This window comes from Leucopleurus acutus (assembly GCF_964270905.1).
Source record: "Leucopleurus acutus genome assembly, chromosome: 9".
In the NCBI taxonomy this organism is placed as follows: domain Eukaryota; kingdom Metazoa; phylum Chordata; class Mammalia; order Artiodactyla; family Delphinidae; genus Leucopleurus; species Leucopleurus acutus.
Window position 1 is genome coordinate 85,050,110 of NC_139144.1, and position 18,778 is coordinate 85,068,887.

An 18,778-nucleotide genomic window follows, 5' to 3' on the forward strand; every position below is an offset into this window, starting at 1 on the left:
CGCTGACATGATGCAGTATTTACTGGTCCCTGTGGTTCACATCCTGCAGTTGCAGATTTCCCAGGCTGGGAACAGGAGCAGTGTGCCCCAGGTCCTGGCTTATCCCTCAAAAGCATGGGGAGCAGGGCTTGCGGTATCGGTGCCCAAAGAAAGCTGCGCTCTCCTCCTTGTTAGGAAAACATAGCCTATTAAAGTTTGAAGACGAACTGTTTTGGGTTTCCTGGGAAAGGGCTTTAGGGGCTGTATCAGGATCCGGGTGTCACAGGGTTTTTTTGTTCGTTTGTTTGGGGGTTTTTAAATGAAAAGTAAAGGTTAGATGAATCTCCAAAGAAGGTGAGTATTGGTCTTCTCCCGTCAATTTTATGTAGAAGGAAGAAGAGCTCTTTTTCCTATTCCAGAGGAGTGAAATTCTCATTTCAGGCCACAGTGCTAACCTTTTTTTTTTTTTTTTTTTTTTTTTTGCGGTACGCGAGCCTCTCACTGTTGTTGTGGCCTCTCCCGTTGCGGAGCACAGGCTCCGGACGTGCAGGCTCAGCGGCCATGGCTTACAGGCCCAGCCGCTCCGCGGCATGTGGGATCTTCCTGGACCGGGGCATGAACCCGTGTCCCCTGCATCGGCAGGCGGACTCTCAACCACTGCGCAACGAGGGAAGCCCCGTCCTAACTTTTATATCCACTTTAGTAATTGAACAGAGGGGAGAAGAGAGTGAGAATGTTCTGGAAGCTTTTGATTAACTATATTTCTCCTATGAAAGTCACATCGGTATCTTGTTTTTGTCCTGGTTTCAGAAATGTCTGATATTCTAGGGTTTTTCGCCCAGCTTCCTGTGGTCTGCCAGACTTTTTGCCCTAGACCAGAGAGAAAGAAACATTTACCTAGATTCCATTACTTTTCTAACGATTCTTCTTTTCTCCCCCAGGACACCCAAAAAGCAAAGCAGTTTCTGCCCTTCCTTCAGCGGGCAGGTCGTTCTGAAGCCGTGGTGGAGTACGTGTTCAGTGGGTCTCGTCTCAAGCTGTATTTGCCAAAGGAAACTTGCCTTATCACCTTCTTGCTTGCAGGTAAGTCTTCTGTGTTATGTGTTGCTCTGAAAATTCTTCTTGGAGCTCGGAAGTCATCCCTGGAGGTCACATGCCCTCCTTTCTACAGGACTTGGAGCCCATGTAGGTGCTTCAGCCTCTAATTGAGATGTGAACACAGAGTTCCTAGGTTTGATCCTGCTGTTACTGCAGACCCAGCACTGGTCCTGTCCTGCTTCTCATTCCCGCCAACCACAGGACATAGGAGTGCAGGACAGCTAACAAGACAGCCCGTATCCTCACACAGCCTGAGTGAAGGGAATTCCAGACATAGGAAAACATTAATGATGGAGTGCTCACGGTTGGTGTTGCCCATTTGGGATGGACCGCCCTGCTGTGTTAGTCACGGGCAAGGCCACAGAGGCGCCGAGACACTCTGCCCTTGTAGCTCCACAGGCAGTGCCACTTGTGCTCTTTTATTCTTTCCAAATCCTTTATGAAACCCCAGATGTGACATTACCTTCACAAGCCCCTGCGTCCCTGGTATTTCCCTCTTGCACTAAGGGTGCCATGCCAGGGCAAGCCTTCCTCCTTTACTTTGCTGACTGACTGTCCATCTTTCTTATCCTGTCTTATCTAGTAACATTTCACAAGCCAGCAAGTCTGTGTGTGAACTGTGCTCTTTGAGAAATTTACGTGTGTGCATTCAAGGAGCAGAGCGTTTCATTTCTTCCCTGCCGGCAGACAAGAAAGTTATTTATTTCCATCAGTACTTCGCAGTTGTGGTCTTTGAGGGAGAAGGTCACCCCACCCCGATATACATTCCCAAAGATTGTATTCCATTGTGTTTACCCACTGCACGCCACCTCCTCTGAGGCCAGCCTGTTGCCTTAGCACTACTTCTATTGAATCCTGGGGTAGAATTTGCCATGGGGGAAGAGAACCGAGGGCCATGTTTGCCATCCCCTGCCAGATCGCTTCAGCCTTGCTCTCCTCGAAGGCACTGACGGTTTCTTCCCCATAAGGGTCTCCCTCAGGCCCCAACTAAATGGATTAAGTGCGATTAGTCACTCACCTAGCAGAAAGCCGTGAAGCTCACTGTTGCTGCCTGGCCCTCACTGCTCCGTGAGGCTCCTGAGCTCTCTTAAGAGGTTACTGATCACTGCCCAGCTCTGCAGGCTTTCTGCAGCTCAGGGGCAGCTCTAGAGAAGAAAGGCCGCAAGAAGTCCATACCTCGCCGAAGGGCTGTGCTCTCGTGTCTGCGAATATGAGTTGTAAGTAAACTGAGGGGCAGAGTGGCAGTGTGTGTGAGTCCTTTCATGGAGCCATTTGTGCCCTTTTTCTTAAGATTTCTGTAGCGGAGGAGCTTCTCAGCAGTGAATTCTTGTTACAGGGTTTGAGGTATATATTCAACTCATTCTTTGCTCTCTGCCTGCAAAACAAAGCATCCTTCTGGCAGAGCTTTATCCCAGAGGTGTGAAAGAGAAACTGTATTATTCTTTCCTGGAAACCTGGCTGCAGATCTATAGGGGAAAGAAAACATTGAAGTTCTGGCTTCCAAACTTAAAACCACCTGAATGGAGCCGGCTCAGAGCTTTAAACCTGTCTTGCCTGGAGTTTTCCTGCAGAACCCTTCTGGTGGTACCTTGCTGAAACACATGCAGCCTGATCACTCAACTCGGCATCGGCTGGTTCCTCTGTGTACTTGGCATTATTCTAAGCTTAGCAATTCAAAAGGCATTGCTTGAGTTAACTTACACTGTGAAAGATAGATTACAGAAGCAAATTCCTGGTAGAAACATAAGCTTTTCCATTTTTCTCCTGCCGTACTCTATGCAGTTGTATTATGCATCTTCTGATTTCTTTAGAAACCTGGCAGGGATACAGGACATTGAAAAGTTGGAAAAGAAAGCCAGCCTCGGTTTGAATCATGGCTCTGCTCTGTACAAGCAGGGGACTTTAGGGAGGTTTGGTTTTTTTTGGGTCTTGTTTTGTTTGTTTGACTCACTTCAAACGTTAGTTTACACATCAGTTAACTGGAGAAAGTTTCTTGCCGCTCAGGACGTATAAAGGTTTAGAGCAAGCCTGCCATAAAGTAGATCATCAATAAATGTTTCCTTCCTGTTCTTCTCACAAAGACTTAGTGAATTCATAACTAAAGCTTTCCTTAACTCTGTACAGAATGGCACAGTTGTGCAGTATGTGTGCACGTACCTGTGGCTCTACCACAGAGACTTTGACCTCCCCATTAATTCAAGTAAATCAAGAGAAGGAGCTAGGAGCTGTCCTAGCCTCCTCCTGACTAAGCAAAATGCTCACTAAAAGAAAAGCTACTGGCTTTCCTCTTTGAGTCTGGAGCAAGGAACTCTGCATCCAGGTAAGACACAGTCCTAGGTCTTAAGCGCTAGAGGGAAGACAGATACATGAACAAACTGTAGTGTTGGGTGTTAGGTGAGAAAATAGAATTATTTACAATGCACAGAAGTAGCGCAGAGAAGAGAATGGTTGGTTAGGTGGAGATCAGGGATTGTGTATCTGAGCTGTGTTTTAAAGGACAAATAGGAGTTTGCAATGTTGTAAGGACAGGACGGGAGGGGAGGAAGAGAGGAATATTCTAGATAGAGGTACCAGCAGGTATACAAAGATGTAGAGGTATGATGCATTCTGACGTGTCCAGGAAACCATGAATCCTTTGGTATTGGTGGGGTATGAAGAGTCAAGAGTAGGGTAAGGCTGGAAACACAGATGGAAGCTAGTCTTCTGTGGAATATACTGTGGACCCTCAGAGGCGCTCAAGGTATCAGAGCGTGTGTCATACTCACACTTGTGTTAAGAAAGTTTATTTTGGTAGATACATTGGTATACGTGAGGCTGGAGGCTGGGAGAGTGGTTAAGAAGCAAGAGGGATAGAGGCCCGAAATCTGGTGATGGAGGAGAGGAGAGATTGGAAGAGTATTTAAGAGGAAGACTTCCTAATTCAAGGAATGACTGAGGTTTTTTGGTCAAGGATGGGGGATGACATTGAGTATGGGAAAGAAAGTAAACAGGTCCAAGGCTTGAGTTATTGGGCAGATTTTGATGTCCACCAGCAAGGGCGACACTAAGAGTAGGTTCTTGGAACAGATCGTTGGTGGTCAGAGGATTAGATGGAGAATCCTCAGAGAGCAGTCTTCTGGAAGCCAAGGGAGGGGAGAATTCCAAGGAGTCAGCAGTGTCGGGTTTTACCTTAAAAGATCAAGTAGTTAAGAACTAGGGAGTGATTTTATACTATTGATTAATTGGTAAGTCACAGATGATCTTTGTCAGTACGATTGGGGAGTAAATGTGGGCAATAAGGAACAATTTAAAATAGACTGCTCTTCACAGCAGTCTAATAGAATGGAAAAAGGAGTACAGAAAAGTGAATGCTAAAGGGTCAAGGGAACATTCTGAAGATGTCAGCATCTTGAGTACTTTTATAACGAATTCTTAGGATTGGTGCAAAACGTGGTATGGATACTTGGAAAAGCTATTCAGTATACCTATTGTCTTCAGAGTGCCAGTTATAGACTGTAAAACTCAACAAAGTCTCCTTGGCTAATGAGGATATAAAAGAGGTGAAGTGAGAAGATGTCAGGAACTTGAGAGGCACTAGTCTGAACAGGAACTCAGAAACGATACAAGTAAATGTTTGCTAGGGCAGTGACCCTGCGGAGACAGAATGAATGCGATGGAGAACATGGCTGGAGGATCCTAGAGAGAAGGGTCCCTCGGTCATCCGGGACCAACCACAAAGCTGAACGTCAGCGTAGACAGACACGATGCTTACCCCGTGCAGCTGCTCACCTGGAAGGTGGTCCTCATGGCACGGCTTGGCAGCTCTCTGTGGAATGTGCCCTGCACCCTGTAAAATTGACGTCTGCTGGAAATGACGTTAGGGTTGTGATTCTCAAGGGGAAAGTCAAGAGAATTGTTCAGCAATCCCATATGTGCTGGGATCATCACTCCCAGCCTTTTGGAGAGCCCTCTGGATTTCAAGGTGGGGTGGACACTTTCCGTTTTTACGTGGCCTTTTTTGGGCAGACGGCCCCGCAGCTTGATAGGGAGTGGCATTTGGCCCAAGCCAGCTGGCCTCTCCGTCATGGTTCCTGCACCCCTGCATGTGGAATGATTGCTTGGTCAGATGGGATAGCAGGTGGGGCTGGGCAAAGTCAGCTGTAGCTAACAGGCCAGCGCCTCCTGAGAGCTCTTGCCCTTCAGTCCTCTGAGCACCTGGCTTAGGTTCAGCCGGTGAGCAGGTGACCTTACCGCCTCAGAACTGAGACGGTTCAAGGTCCCCCCGCCTGCTGCTGCGGCCTCCTCCTATGTGCACTTATTTCAGTCTCAGAGGCAGTCACAGGAAGTTCTTGTCCGGAGTTAACAGAAAGGTCAACATTCCTCAGGCCCCCAACACTTGTTTAAAAGCACCCTTTTTCCTCATCTAGCATTTAGTGAGCTCCATACATTTCCTCCTCTTAGAACAAAAGCAGTTTACCTTCAGTCTTTATTTTTAGTTCATTTTCACTTGTCCTGTGTGTCACCTTTTACTTAGTATCTCGTCTAAAGGGATACGGAGGCCCATATTTGCAGATTGCTTGGCCCACGATTCACGTTTTTATTCCACAGCACCGGTGGGCCTGGAGCGTGTGCCTTATTGCTGTGACCTTTATATTATGTTGCCCTATTTTGCATTACTTTCTTAGCTCTGGGCTACTTGGGTCATGCTGAGGGCACAGTTCAGGAAGTTGTCCTGTTGGCTAAGCATAGCAGGTATCAAATTAGTGCCTGGAAACCAAATGCCTGAATGAGAAGAGGGTAATAATTTGAGGTTTCGGTGTAAAGTAATCTAAGGAGTCTTGTGTCAGACATTTGGAGTCTTCTAACTCACTGAGCCTACCCCATTTACATTTCTGTGTTTGTTCCTAACGGTGGGACAGCAATAAGTGCGAGGAATTGTGGACCGAGGCAGGTTTGGCATGGTGGGGAGTGGATGTCTGTCACCTGGGGTGGAACTCACTGAACAAACCACCAAGAATGCAGCAGCCACCTGGCAGGGGGTTTCCATGTGGATCACAGCAGGTGACTTATAATTAACCAGTTACCTAGTCATATGAAACAAGACCAGAAAATGAGACTTTTCTTTGCCTGCCCTTTGGCATTTTTCAATTTTTTTTTCTCTTTGATTACAAGTCCCCTCTTGAAGCTGCCTTATGACAAGGGAGGCAATAAGGAGAGGTCCTAGATGTCTGGGGTTTGATAAATGGTGGCGGGAATGTGCATGATGAGCTAAAGGGTTGGCTGTGTGTCCTTCCACCCTGAGTGCCTTTGAACAAAGTACCTCATTTCCTTCTGTCTCTGTAATGTCTCTTCTCCAGCCAATCCTAATAGGAATATCAACTGCCTGTTTCAATAGACCAAGAACTTTAATGAGAGGAGAGGGAAGGTGAACAGGAATATCGTCCTCATCTCCTGGCCCCAGGAATGGTGGATCCCCATTGATTACCAGTGCCTAACGAAATTAACACAACACCAATGTATGTTTAAGTGAGAAATCCCATTCTGCTATCACAGAGGTGTAATGAATCAGGCTGTTGTTGTAGTTGTGTTTGCTGGGCTTCTATCCTTAATTAAGCAGTTACAGGGTCTGCTGATACTTATGAATTCTTTTCAGTTACTTTAATTGAATTGCAACTTAATGGATATTTGTAGTGGAGTATTCTTTCTCTTGGGACTTGCCCATTTGGTTCTGTCTCTGCCTCCTACTTGCTTCCAGTTGGGTCCCATTACTGGAAATGGGCAGCTTGACATGAAACTTTTCTAGGGCTGCTCTAGTTGTTCACTTTTAAAGGTATCATTGTGAATTATACGAATTACATTTGTGTCAGAAAGTCCTCTAGGGTCACTTGTCAGGAAATATTAGCACAATAAGCAGGTTTGGGGAGACTTTTTTAATGAGGCCAAGATTTTTATAAACCCACTAAAAGAAACACAGTCTCTGATAGCTTGTGGATGATGCTTAAATTAATCAGATAATTTCTCCTTTCTTGAATGTCTTTTAGTCTAATAGTTGAGATAGCCACACGAAAAACTTTAACAGGGAAAAATAAAATGGAGCTATGAAAAGTGTAGGCAACATACCATGAGAATGCAGAGGAAAGAACAGTCAATTGAGGAATGGAAAAGACTTCCCAAGGGAGGTGGTATTTGAGCATCCAGAAAGATCTGGAACATTTTCTTTTGGCAAAAGCTGGGTGCGATTCATTTAGGCCAAACAGCTTTGCCTGTATCATTAGCTCTCAGGAAGAGTCGCGTAAAGAAATGGATGGACTCATCAATCATTTTTCCCTCTGCTTTTGTCTGGTCGTGTAAATCTCCTTCTTGGGTCTCCCGCCGTGGAACATTCAGCACTCTGCCCTTAGCTCCCCATCTCTGCAGGCAGACCATCACCCATGGTCACGTGGATGGAAGTGCAAGCCTACTATTACAGCCTGATTATCTTCCATCTTTAGATTGTGAATCATCCCCAGAATGAGCCTCGTCATGTTTGTGGGTCACTCAATCGCATGGCTATTTAATAATTTTTTATATCCACTGGGCACTTTGCTAGGAATATTGAAATGTGTAAGATATGGTGCTAGCCTTCAAGCAAAGTACTTGTATCTACTGAAGTACAGGATATATAGACATGAAGAAAAAATATATTTGTAAGAAGTGTAAGGGGAGGAGAAACAATTCCTAGCCTTTTATAAAGTTATTCTTCTGTGATACTGTCAAAAAGACTAAGGCAATCCTGATTCATAACCCGGAAGTACAGTATCCAGAGAGGGATAGAGCCAAGTGCTGGCTCAGCCGCATCAGTTCAGGCCTGGAGTGTGATGTTCCATCTGAGGACCACGCTTTTAGGGAGGACATCAGCAAACTGCAGAAGGATCAGAAGACAGTGACCTGGGTGGTAAGAGACCTAGGAGGGCCGGTACCCAAGGACCAGTAGAGGCATCAAAGGAGATGTACAGGACAGTCGAGTGTCTCGGGGTAAAAGAGGCAAGGATTCAATTTTTTTCAGTAGTCATTTTAATTTTTTTTTGAATGAGACAGAGTAATAAAGACATCAATAAAAATAAGATTTGTTCAGCATGGTTTAATGGCAGCCACAGACCTTGGAGCTAGAACACTTAAAGATGCATTCTTGCTCTCCCGCTTCCTAGTTAATTATTTCCATTAGACTGGCCTGCTTATCTTGGTGTGATGCTGGGACCTAGAGGTGAGGGAAGCAGCAAGGCCCATATGGCAGTTCCCAGCCAGTCAGTCCACAGGCTCCAGCAACTGAGGGGGAGAGAGTCCCAGTGGTGGCCCTACCTTCTGCGGAGTCAGTCTGAGGGGTGGCACAGCCTCCCAATTGGGATGTTCTGCCCTCACCATCTCAGTTGGGTTTCCCGTGCCAAGGAAAGAAAGATGCTGATTTATCCTCAGTTTCTGGATAGGCCCATTGATTGCCTCTGGGTGGATAGGTCAAAGGTAAGTGAAAAGAACCCTTGCCTCCTAAGTCCTCTGACTTCTGCCTTTGCTCTTGCTGCTCTGGAGTTTTGATATCAATGAGATAGGGGGAAAATATCCTGCAGAGGCATCAGGCCTGTTCTCTGCAGCGCTTATGAGAGCCAGTAGAGTGGTACAAGAGGGTCAGACCTGTGAATTTTTCCCCAGGGGTTCCTTTTTCCATTCCTCTCCTCCCCTCCTACTCTAAGGTTCTTTCTGAGTCTGTTAAAGATTATTTAGGCTGCCTTCCACCTGGTGGGCATGGGGGGAAGGGATGGAAAGCTTACAGAGCTCTGATGGCTGTTCTTTGCTGGAGTCTTTCCAATACCAGCACCTGTCTCTGGTTGTGCCCTGATGCGGTTCTAATCCGATTCTTGTGGCGTCCCCAGAAAAATAACTTTCAGTGTGAATATTTCAGTGCCATCTTGTCAGCCTATTGACATTTTCCACCAGCCATTTAGTAGTAATGGTGGCAAGCAGTAGCATCCACGATTGGGCTACTCACCACTTCCCCACCCTGAGGGGGTGTCTATTTGCCCAGCCTAAGAGTAGGAAATTGCGTGTCCTGGATGCAGGAGAGGGAGTGTAAATGGTGTGGTAATTTGAAATTAAAGGGAAATGCTTAGAAATCTGGTAATGGGCAGCCCTGGGGTGAACAGTGTGCACTGTGCCCATAAGACTTAATCTTGGTTGCTATGGGAACCACCTTTCACATTCCCCTTTCAAACAGATATGACTGGATTTTATTTTTTATATATTTTTAATAGATTTATTTATTTTTGGCTGCGATGGGTCTTCGTTGCTGCGCGTGGGCTTTCTCTAGTTGCTGTGAGCGGGGGCTGCTCTTCGTTGTGGTGGCTCCTCTTATTGCAGAGCATGGGCTCTAGGTGCACAGGCTTCAATAGTTGTGGCTCGCAGGCTCAGTAGTTGTGGCTTGGGAGCTCTAGAGCGCAGGCTCAGTGGTTGTGGCCCACGGGCTTAGTTGCCCCACGGCATGTGGGATCTTCCTGGACTGGGGCTTGAACCCATGTCCCCTGCATTGGCAGGCAGATTCTTAACCACTGCACCACCAGGGAAGCCCATGACTGGATTTTAAAAAGCAGAAAGGTTCTTCATTATTGAAAAGTGTCTTTGCCCCCAAGCCCCGGGTCTTTTCACACCTTGGGTTCCTTTCAGAAAGTTTTCCTGAGGCTTCCCCAAACTAATGGGATGGATTTGCCAGAGTCTCTTCCTGGCCCTTTATATAACAGCACTGACATGGGCATTAGAACACGTGGTGTCCAGTATGGGCAGCTAGCCCAAGCATCCTCTCCTGTTGCCCCTGAGGGGGCACCACGGGTTTCCACTTAAGCAACTGGATAGGACCACTGGTCACATCATGATGGGCTCTGAGGAAGCCCAAGGAGCTGTGCTCAGTCTCAGTGCCGTGGGATCGGTCCCAGATTCTGATGTAGGGCTGCCAAGCACAGACCTTGTAGGAGCAAGAACAATTCACAAAAGTTCCTTTCATATTTGGAAGGCGTCTGAGACAACTGCATTTCAGTCGTGGTTTTTCATCATTAGAGCTTTTTCCCATTTATTTAAATTACCCACTTAATCCAGGCCTTGTATGTTTTCAAGGTTGTTGTTTTTTTCTTTTTTTAAAATAGATTTACTTATTTAATTAATTTATTTATTTATTGGCTGCTTTGGGTCTTCCATGGCTGTACATGGGCTTTCTCTAGTTGCGGTGAGCCAGGGCTACTCTTCGTTGAGGTGCACGGGCTTCTCATTGCAGTGGCTTCTCTTGTTGCGGAGCACGGGCTCTAGGTGCGTGGGCTTCAGTAGTTGTGGCTCGTGGGCTCTAGAGCGCAGGCTCAGTAGTTGTGGTGCACAGGCTTAGTTGCTCCACGGCATGTGGGGTCTTCCCGGACCAGGGCTCAAACCCGTGTCCCCTGCATTGGCAGGCGGATTCTTAACCACTGCGCCACCAGGGAAGCCCGTTTTCAGGTTTTTTTAAAACCATCCTTTGCTTATGATAAAATAAATGAAAATCTACATCTCTATTCAGCAGCCTTTGATTTCTGGACATACAGCTCCCTGCAAAGTTAACTGGCAGGCTTCTAAATGGGCTTTGGAGAAACTTTCTGTCTAAGCTTTTTGGATTCCCTGTAGTTTTCCTTATTATACTCACGCTTTACAATTAGCAGTCCTGAATAAACCCTAGTAACTCCCATGCTTACCTTCACTATATGTAGGAAGATATTTAAATGGACTAGTTAGTTAGTCTATGGCGGGTGGAGAAGTTCCCATTTCCCTGCCCTGGTGTGCCTCCTCTTCCTGAGCTTGTACATCTGCTAGTGATTTTTCTAGGGTTAATTTGGGTGTTTTTATTTTTAAATTGGAACATGGTGTCTGTCTCTTCTCTGTGTGTGTTTTGGATGCAGCCCCTGTGCTAGGCATGCGGTTATTAACTCTACTGATATACCAGTTTGCTCATTAGCATTTGCATTTTAAATTACAAGCTAGAGCAGACGACATTTATGCTATATTTGTACCACTGCCTTCTTCATGAATGATGTCGTATGTGCAGGGACTGCAGAAATAACTCCTCTAGGCCCCTGAGGTATTTTAGTCTCTTCTTCAACAAACTATTTCTTTTTTACTCTTGATTCTCACTGTTTGATGGAAAAGAATTTAAAAATTCCCTAAGTTTAGCCTTATTTGTGAGTACTGCTGATTAGGATGTGCTGATGACAGACCAACCCATCATATCAAAAGAGGCCTAGTGCACGGAGTGGCCTCTTTCCCTTTCACGTGATGCGCCTGGTGAGCAGTCTACTTTGACTAGAGAGGAGGGAATTTCTTCCCCACAGTTTGGTGGGTGGGGAGACATGGTAACAGATACTTGTTTTCGCTTCTATTCAGGCTCACACCCCTCTCTTCTATAGTTGAATAGTCAGAGGTTATTTTTTAACACCTGTTATTGCTTGGCGCTACAAGGGGAAAGAGAGGGAGCTTCTTTTTGACAAGAAACATTTAGATTACACCACAGTACAGCACATACTTAAATAAATGCCAGTAGTTAAGTTCTCTTCGGGGAACTCTTCCTCTTGCCACATGGGAACTCCACCGCCTAGATCATAAGAACCAAGTCAGAAGTGCCCAGTCATGGATTGTGGACCTGGGAATGGAGCCTCCTAGGCTGAGGCATGCCCAGCTCTGCCTCAAGGGTTTGGCCGGTTTCTGGCAGCAGATTGAGGGCCGGAAGTAAAGCTCTGGTAGATAGCTGTGCATTCACATCATTGTGCTCTTTCTTTGTGGTAACAAATGTTGGTTCTCTGAGGTCTGTCACAGGGCCCCTTCCTCTTGGTGAATTCTGGCTTTTAAAACACATCATGAAAAATCCAGGGAGGTCACACTGGAAAATAGATGTGCATTCTAGGTAATAAATACAGAGGTAGGTAGCAATTCTTTATCCATTCTGTCTTGCCCATCAGCTTCTCAAAAGAAGTTTAAAAGTTTGAAAGGTCAATGGGCACGACAAACTTCATGAAGAATTGTTACCTACCTCTGTATTTCTTTTCTTCCATGAAGTGGTTTGTGTTTCATGTCTGGTGTACTCTGTTAGACGTGTCCTTTAGTGGCTTCCATGAGCTCTGGCCTCCAAACACAGGAGCCTCAGTGTTTATGTGTTTATTTATGTTTTTCCCTATGTTTTTCCTTCTCTAGTTTCTTTTGATCTCTGTTCCTGTTACCTGGCAAAATTGTTCTCCAGAAACTGAGTCTAGGGGGCTTCCCTGGTGGTGCAGTGGTTGAGAGTCCGCCTGCCGATGCAGGGGACACGGGTTCGTGCCCCGGTCCGGGAAGATCCCACATGCCGCGGAGCGGCTGGGCCCGTGAGCCATGGCCGCTGAGCCTGCGCGTCCGGAGCCTGTGCTCCGCAACGGGAGAGGCCACAACAGTGAGAGGCCCGCGTACTGCAAAAAAAAAAAAACAAAAAAAACCAGAAACTGAGTCTAACAAGGCAAGTATAGATGGCATGGAGGAGATGAGCAGGTCCCTGGAGTGTTTGGAGTAATAAGCAAAGCATGAGATCCAGTGGCTGGCGTCACAGTGAAAGTACGGGGCAGATGAAGGTTCCTTGGGGTTGTATGGTGGCAGGCATCTAGATGGTACTCAGAGTGTTCAGAGTCTCATTTGTAAATGCTACATGAGGACGTTGGTGGAAACAGTTGAGACAAACAGCTCACTAAAGACCCAAGGAATCCCACAGACTCTTTCATGACATCTGTTATCAGGTGAAGGACTGCTTGCTGCCCATCACTTCCCAGCCTGCTGGGGCTCCAGAGGAGAAGGGATGGGGTTGACTCCCTGAGCTCCCCCAGCTGCCGAGCCATCCAGCCCCCTCGCAGTTCCCTGCACCTTCCTCCACTCTGTCCATAGGTTCTGACAGAGACCTTGAACTAAGTGGGTTAGGAATAAACTGCTTGAATGCGTTTGTGCAGATAGCTTCTCTCACCAGCTCTCTGAAGTGCTTTTTGAAATACACGGGAGCCCTTTGTAAGCTGCTTTATAAGCTGTGAAGTCCATTGTCACCGTTCTCTGCAGCCAGCATGTCTCTAACCTAAGTAATGTGGACTTGGCTCCTGGACAGGGCTGGGGATTGGCACCGTCAGCAGCAGCGCTGCCCTCCAGAGTCACCAGCAGCTGTTGCAGGTTGGAGGATTTGCAGAAATTGAGATGGCTGTTCCCCGATATTGGCACTTGCCTGGTGATGAATGACGTGTCTGTGCGCGGGTACTCTGTATGCTTTCCTTCGGCCTTTTCTTCTCAGCCCCTGATTGTGGCGCCCACTCAATGGCCCCGTTGTGGAGGAGGGTGCTGAATGGAGGGGTGAGTGGCCTGCCTCTACCGCCATTCCCTCCCTCCATTGGCCTGAACTGAGACAGTAAGAATAGCTCTTTGATCCCCTGAACTGGTTCTTGGGGCAGGAATTTCGTGGCACATTGCGCAGATGCCAAGGAACTAAGAATCCAACCTCCCGAGGCCAGAAAAATGAACTTCACCTGAAAGAGAGCCACGTGATCCCCACTTCCATTACTCTGGTGTCCTTTTGCCTTAACCCACGCATCTGTACCAGAGTGTCCAGAAAAGGTCTATTTTGATAAAGTCATTAATGGGTGGTATGTTTATTTCTGATGTGATTGCCCAAGAGTGAAATTTTTAGGGCTTTGTGCCACTTTGTATGATTCCTTCTTATCACACACAGTCATGCATATTCATGTATGCATATGCTGAAACTGGTGTTACAATGCCATCTCCTTAGAGATTAAACTGCAAAGAAACTGTCATGAATGACCTCTTTTAAGTGACTTCCACCCTCCCAACTCTAACTTCTGCCATGGTTCTCGCATGTCACCTTTTAATTTTGTCTACTTTGCCACTGTCTGAAATTTTCTAGTTTACTTATTTGTATGTTTTCGTGACTCTTTGTATCACCAGAGTGTAAGATGCTTGAAGGCAGGGACCTTGTCTTGTGACTGCAGAATCCCTGTACTAGTGCCTAGAACAGCACCTAATCCGGAGTCAGCATTCACTGGACGGTTCTTGGATGAATGAATGGCTGCACACTGGTTCTGGGCTAACACTTATTAACTTATTTGGAAATTCTGAAAACAAAATAACCGCACTATTACCATGGAGAATGAGTGCTAGAGCCACAGCAGCCCTAAAATGGAAAACAGAGCACCAAACTGGGTGCCTGTCCAGAGAACTGGACTAAGGCTTAAAACTGTCCCTCAAAGTCCCATAACCTCTCTGGGCCTTGGACTTTTTCAGAGAGTGAGGGGATCATATTAGGTTTCTCTCGAGATTTGAATCTCTAATCATAGTAATAACCTTAGTGAGCATTATACGCTGTGAATTAACTCATTTAATCCTTACCACAGCTGTTAGGTGGATACCATTACAATCCCATTTCATAGATGAGAAAACTGAGGCCTAGGAAAGTTAACTTCCTAAATAAAGAGCAGAGCATATTTTCTTGATCTTATCCTATGTGCTGTCATTTAGGATGTGTTGTGCAACTTGACATTGAATGTACTGAAGGTCTTACCTCTTCTGTTTTTCCAGTCTTCCGTGCATTCATCTCATCTGCCTGTGCTCTCTTGTTGGCTAGGAATCAACCAGATGTCACCTTTCTTCTGGGATGACCAAAAGCAAAGCTTAAGAAGGGGATGGTGGTGGCCCTTTTTAGGAAATGTAGTAATGTGGATATGAGATTTTAGTTGTTGTTTTAGAGTTTGGATTTGTTTCTTGGCCCCAATAGGAACACACCTAAGCTGAGAGCATGGCTAGGACATGTGACTGGGGAGGAGAGAGAGAGCAGGTCAGACCTGTGGGATGGGTTTATGAGCAGGGCATTTATGGACAAATTAAACTTTAGCCCTGAGTAAGCGAAGTCCTAAGCCAGTTATTACTGCTCTGGCACTTCTAATGGGCCCTATGCAACCCTTATAAATTATTCAGCTGCTTTACTAAGAAAAGGCCGAGCTACTTGCCTAGTCCTGGTGATTCTTCAGTAGAGCTCAGAGAGAACAGGTTAGAGGGGCAGCAGTACTTACCTCCAAGGAATCCTCCTTTCTCATAAGGAGATGAAAGGGTTAAACTGACTACCTCAAGTAGCAGAGTTTTGACAAATAATGCATAAAACTGTTAATATTGGAGGTAGACAAAGGGCTTTCCTCTGAGGAGATGCCTGCCAAGGTTCCCTGGACTGTTAGATCTGATGCATATTTCACCGTGTCTTGATTATGGTGGTTAAATGTCCCAGGTTATCTAGCACTTAAGCATCAGAAGTTGTTGGTTTTTTTAAAATAATACTCATAACATTTTATTTTGTTATAATTTCGAATTTACAGAAATGTTGCAAGAACTGTGCAAAAATCTTTCTGTTACTTCTGTTGAATTGTTAACATATTGCCTCATTTGCTGTCAGTGTAGTTTTAGAATCAGAAGACTTTTGCCAAATTGCCCCTCACATCTGTAAACAGTGAAAGATAATTTTTTCCATCTCATACAGAATATACTTTAAAAATTTTTTTCTTATGTGGTCACTGAACTTGTTCCCTGGCAACAACCATGATACTGCCCCAGTTTGGAAGATGGGCTGTTACCGCCGTACATCCTGGCTTTTCTGGGCGACCTCCTGCTTTCCAGCGCTCTATTCAAAGTTCAGGCCAAGTGTCAAGCTGATGGGTCTTTTTAGTTCAAAAGATATCATTATAGTAGCTTTGGGGGCTCTGTCAGCCCCAGATGTTTCCAGAGGTGAGGGACCCTGGAAGTAGCACTTAGGGCGGTGGTCTCTAGCCCTGCTTGGACGCCCCTGAGAAGGTGTTCATCCCAGCAGATCAGCACGTTTGCTCTCTGAGCCCCTAGAAATGATCCGGGCTTTCTAATCTTACTTCCTTTCAGATTTCAGTGAACAGTGGATCTGATTAAAGCAAAGTGACTCATTCAATACACACATCCAAGCGTGTTTAAGTTCTATTTTTTAAAGGTGCTCAGAGAATATCAGTGATCTCTTGAGGAACTCTACATTTATCTGGACTCTAACCTGCGGCAAGCTGAGGGGGCACCACAGAAAGAAGACTCAAGGCTGAGATTCCCCAGCATGCCCTGTAAAAAGCCTGGCACTCCTGTTCAAGGACCTGACTGCTTGTCTCACAATTCATGGCACAGAATTTCCAAAGAGAGACTCTTCTTTTTTCTTTCAACTTTGCACATTCTTGTCATCTGTTTACTCTTCTGCACCCTCTCCCAGTATTATGTCTTTGTGACTTTTCACAGAAACAATACCGTGTTGGTATTTGTGCTTCTTCTCATTGATTGTCTCTTTCTCCTTCACTAGAGTGTTTTTTCGTTCATTGGTGAATGGCCTTGATTTTGTAACAGTAAGAATTGTCACAGTAATGTTTACCACCAATAATTAGCATTTGTACTTAGGCATTTTGTCCCCATTGCTTTCCATGATCCTATAGAGGACTTGACGAGATTGTTACCTTTTAGTACGGCTGGAAATATTCAGCTTAGTAGAGTTGGACTTGGAGGCCTAATTTTAGGGGAATAAAATTGGTGAAAGGTGAGTTTGAGATATTTTAAAGGACAGTTGATGATAGAAAGTTCACTGGACGAGAAATGGGAAGACCTTGTTCTCATCCAGACCCTACTGCTGACTCTGGCCTTTAACAAGGCTCACACGGGTACCTGTCCTCACTCCTGGCTCCCCTTGGCTGTACGCTTACAGGCGCTACCCCAGCGATTGTTAACTCCGGGATATGGTCCCAGCTTACGTGACCTTGGATTATGTTAAATGCGAGCTGACATTCTTTCTAGCCCTAAAATGCCATGACCTTATGGACTCTTCCCCATTGCTCAGGAAATTGAGTTGATTGGATTTTTGCCCTGACATAAATGTGATCTGTATGAGGAGGTGAAGACAGCTTAGAACACAGCTGGTGTCTTCCCTCAGTTCATCAGATAAACACTCTAATTGGATGGCAGGGCTCAGTTTTGAAGTATCCTGAGCTTAAAAGTAAGCTAGCCAAGGGCTAATGCTAATCGATCCAGTTCTCAGAAGAGTAATTAGGGCCCTAACGAGATGAGGATCACGTGCTTCTAGGACGGCTCCAAAGGAGCCGAGAAGCTGCCTTGGGCTTCTTTGGAGGAAGCTGCTTCTTTAGAGCGCAACCTTTGCTCAAATTTCTCCCAGGTGTGCACGTAGGACCTGTGCCCCTCTGTGGCCCAGCTGTCTTATGTTCCTAGGTCTCTTCTCGGTGGGGTTATAGATGGATTGTGCTAAGCATTGGTTTATCCTGGGTTTGTTTTTCTTCACGTGCCCACTTTTTAAAGCTATAGACTTAAACACATAAGCTGAGAAATACATAAGTTTCAAATTCGGTTAGAATGCTGGTTCACACACGAGGTATATTGAGGGTTTACCTTTCGCAGCAGCCCAATTAGTAATTGCCAATACTGCTTATGTGCGATGGTGTGGGATTGCTAGCCGTTGCTATGAGAACCCTCACTTTTGCATTTCCTGACTCATTTTACACTGAACAATGCAGATGTGCAGAGATTTGAAGGGGAGGGATGATAGGACAGGGAGCTGGCAAGTAAACGAAACTCTTCTCTTGAATCCCTTTGAATGGCAGGTTCTCAGTACTCATTCAGCTCCTGCCCTTGTGGAAGCTTGTTTCCCCTAAATCTTTAAGAAAGAAGGAAAACAGTTTGACCTTTATTTGCAGCAAGCTTCAAAGTAGTTCAAGTTCAGTACTTAGCAGGAAGATTGCCTTTAATGAGCCAAGTTTAGAGGAGGTGGATTTTAATCTCAGTGCTCAGAAGGAGAGGAGATGCGCATACACAGTGAGAAAAGTATGTTTGTAGCTTTAACTCTTACATTTGAAACAGAACCAGTCCCCCAGCAGCATTTAGGAACCAAAAAACCTGCGTGTGTTATTTTTGTTGTTGTTTTTTTGAGCAAAAAAGCATCTCATTTGTAGCATGTGCCTGTGTGTAGGGTCTTGAATTTTAAAAAAAAAAGAAGACAAAACACCCTTTACTCAAGTCACTCAGAAGTCACCTTTATTTACTTCGAACTTCATCTGAGAAAGAAATTCCTGTTCCAAAGCAAAAGCTCTTTCCCCTTCTTCCTGAGCTCCCTCCCTGCTCAGGATTTGGCCCCAGCCTGGGGTGAAGTGTGGGTTAGATTCTCTACAGAAGGAAAAGGTGCTTCCCTCAGCCTTTGTCAGCGCTAATGGCCAGCTGTGTTTAATGCTCTCACTTTGTTTTTCTTTCCCTGGTTGTTTGGTGAGCCTGGTTTTATGCTGAATAGAAGATAAGCGTGCTTACTGATCCCTCCCCTTCCCGCTCATCCCTCCTGCTCTCACTGCACTGGGAAGCAATTCTTGATTTGCAGTTTAGAACTGAGACTTTAGAGGGGGCCTGTCGTCACCAGGACCCAGATGGGAACCGGCTGGCACTGACCACTGGCTGCTGCGGGTGGTAATATTTACTTAGAGACGCAGGATGGTTCCTGGGCACTTCGACATAGGGCTGAAACTCACTCCCAATGAGTTCTAGCATCGTGCTTCTCAAACTCGCGGGTCTGGAGGAGGGTCAGAGATCTTGCATTTCTAACAGGTTTCCCGGTGAGGTCAGTGCTGCC

General features: G+C 45.8%; 1 protein-coding gene across 1 annotated transcript in view; it reads left to right on the plus strand.

The window, feature by feature from the left end:
* Positions 1-18,778, plus strand: part of SND1 (staphylococcal nuclease and tudor domain containing 1) — a 419,761-nt gene that overhangs the window by 270,693 nt on the left and 130,290 nt on the right. Inside the window, exon 15 of the mRNA XM_082847033.1 lies at positions 921-1,062. Within this exon, the coding sequence (XP_082703159.1) occupies positions 921-1,062 (142 nt within the window). The remainder of the gene's footprint in view (positions 1-920; positions 1,063-18,778) is intronic.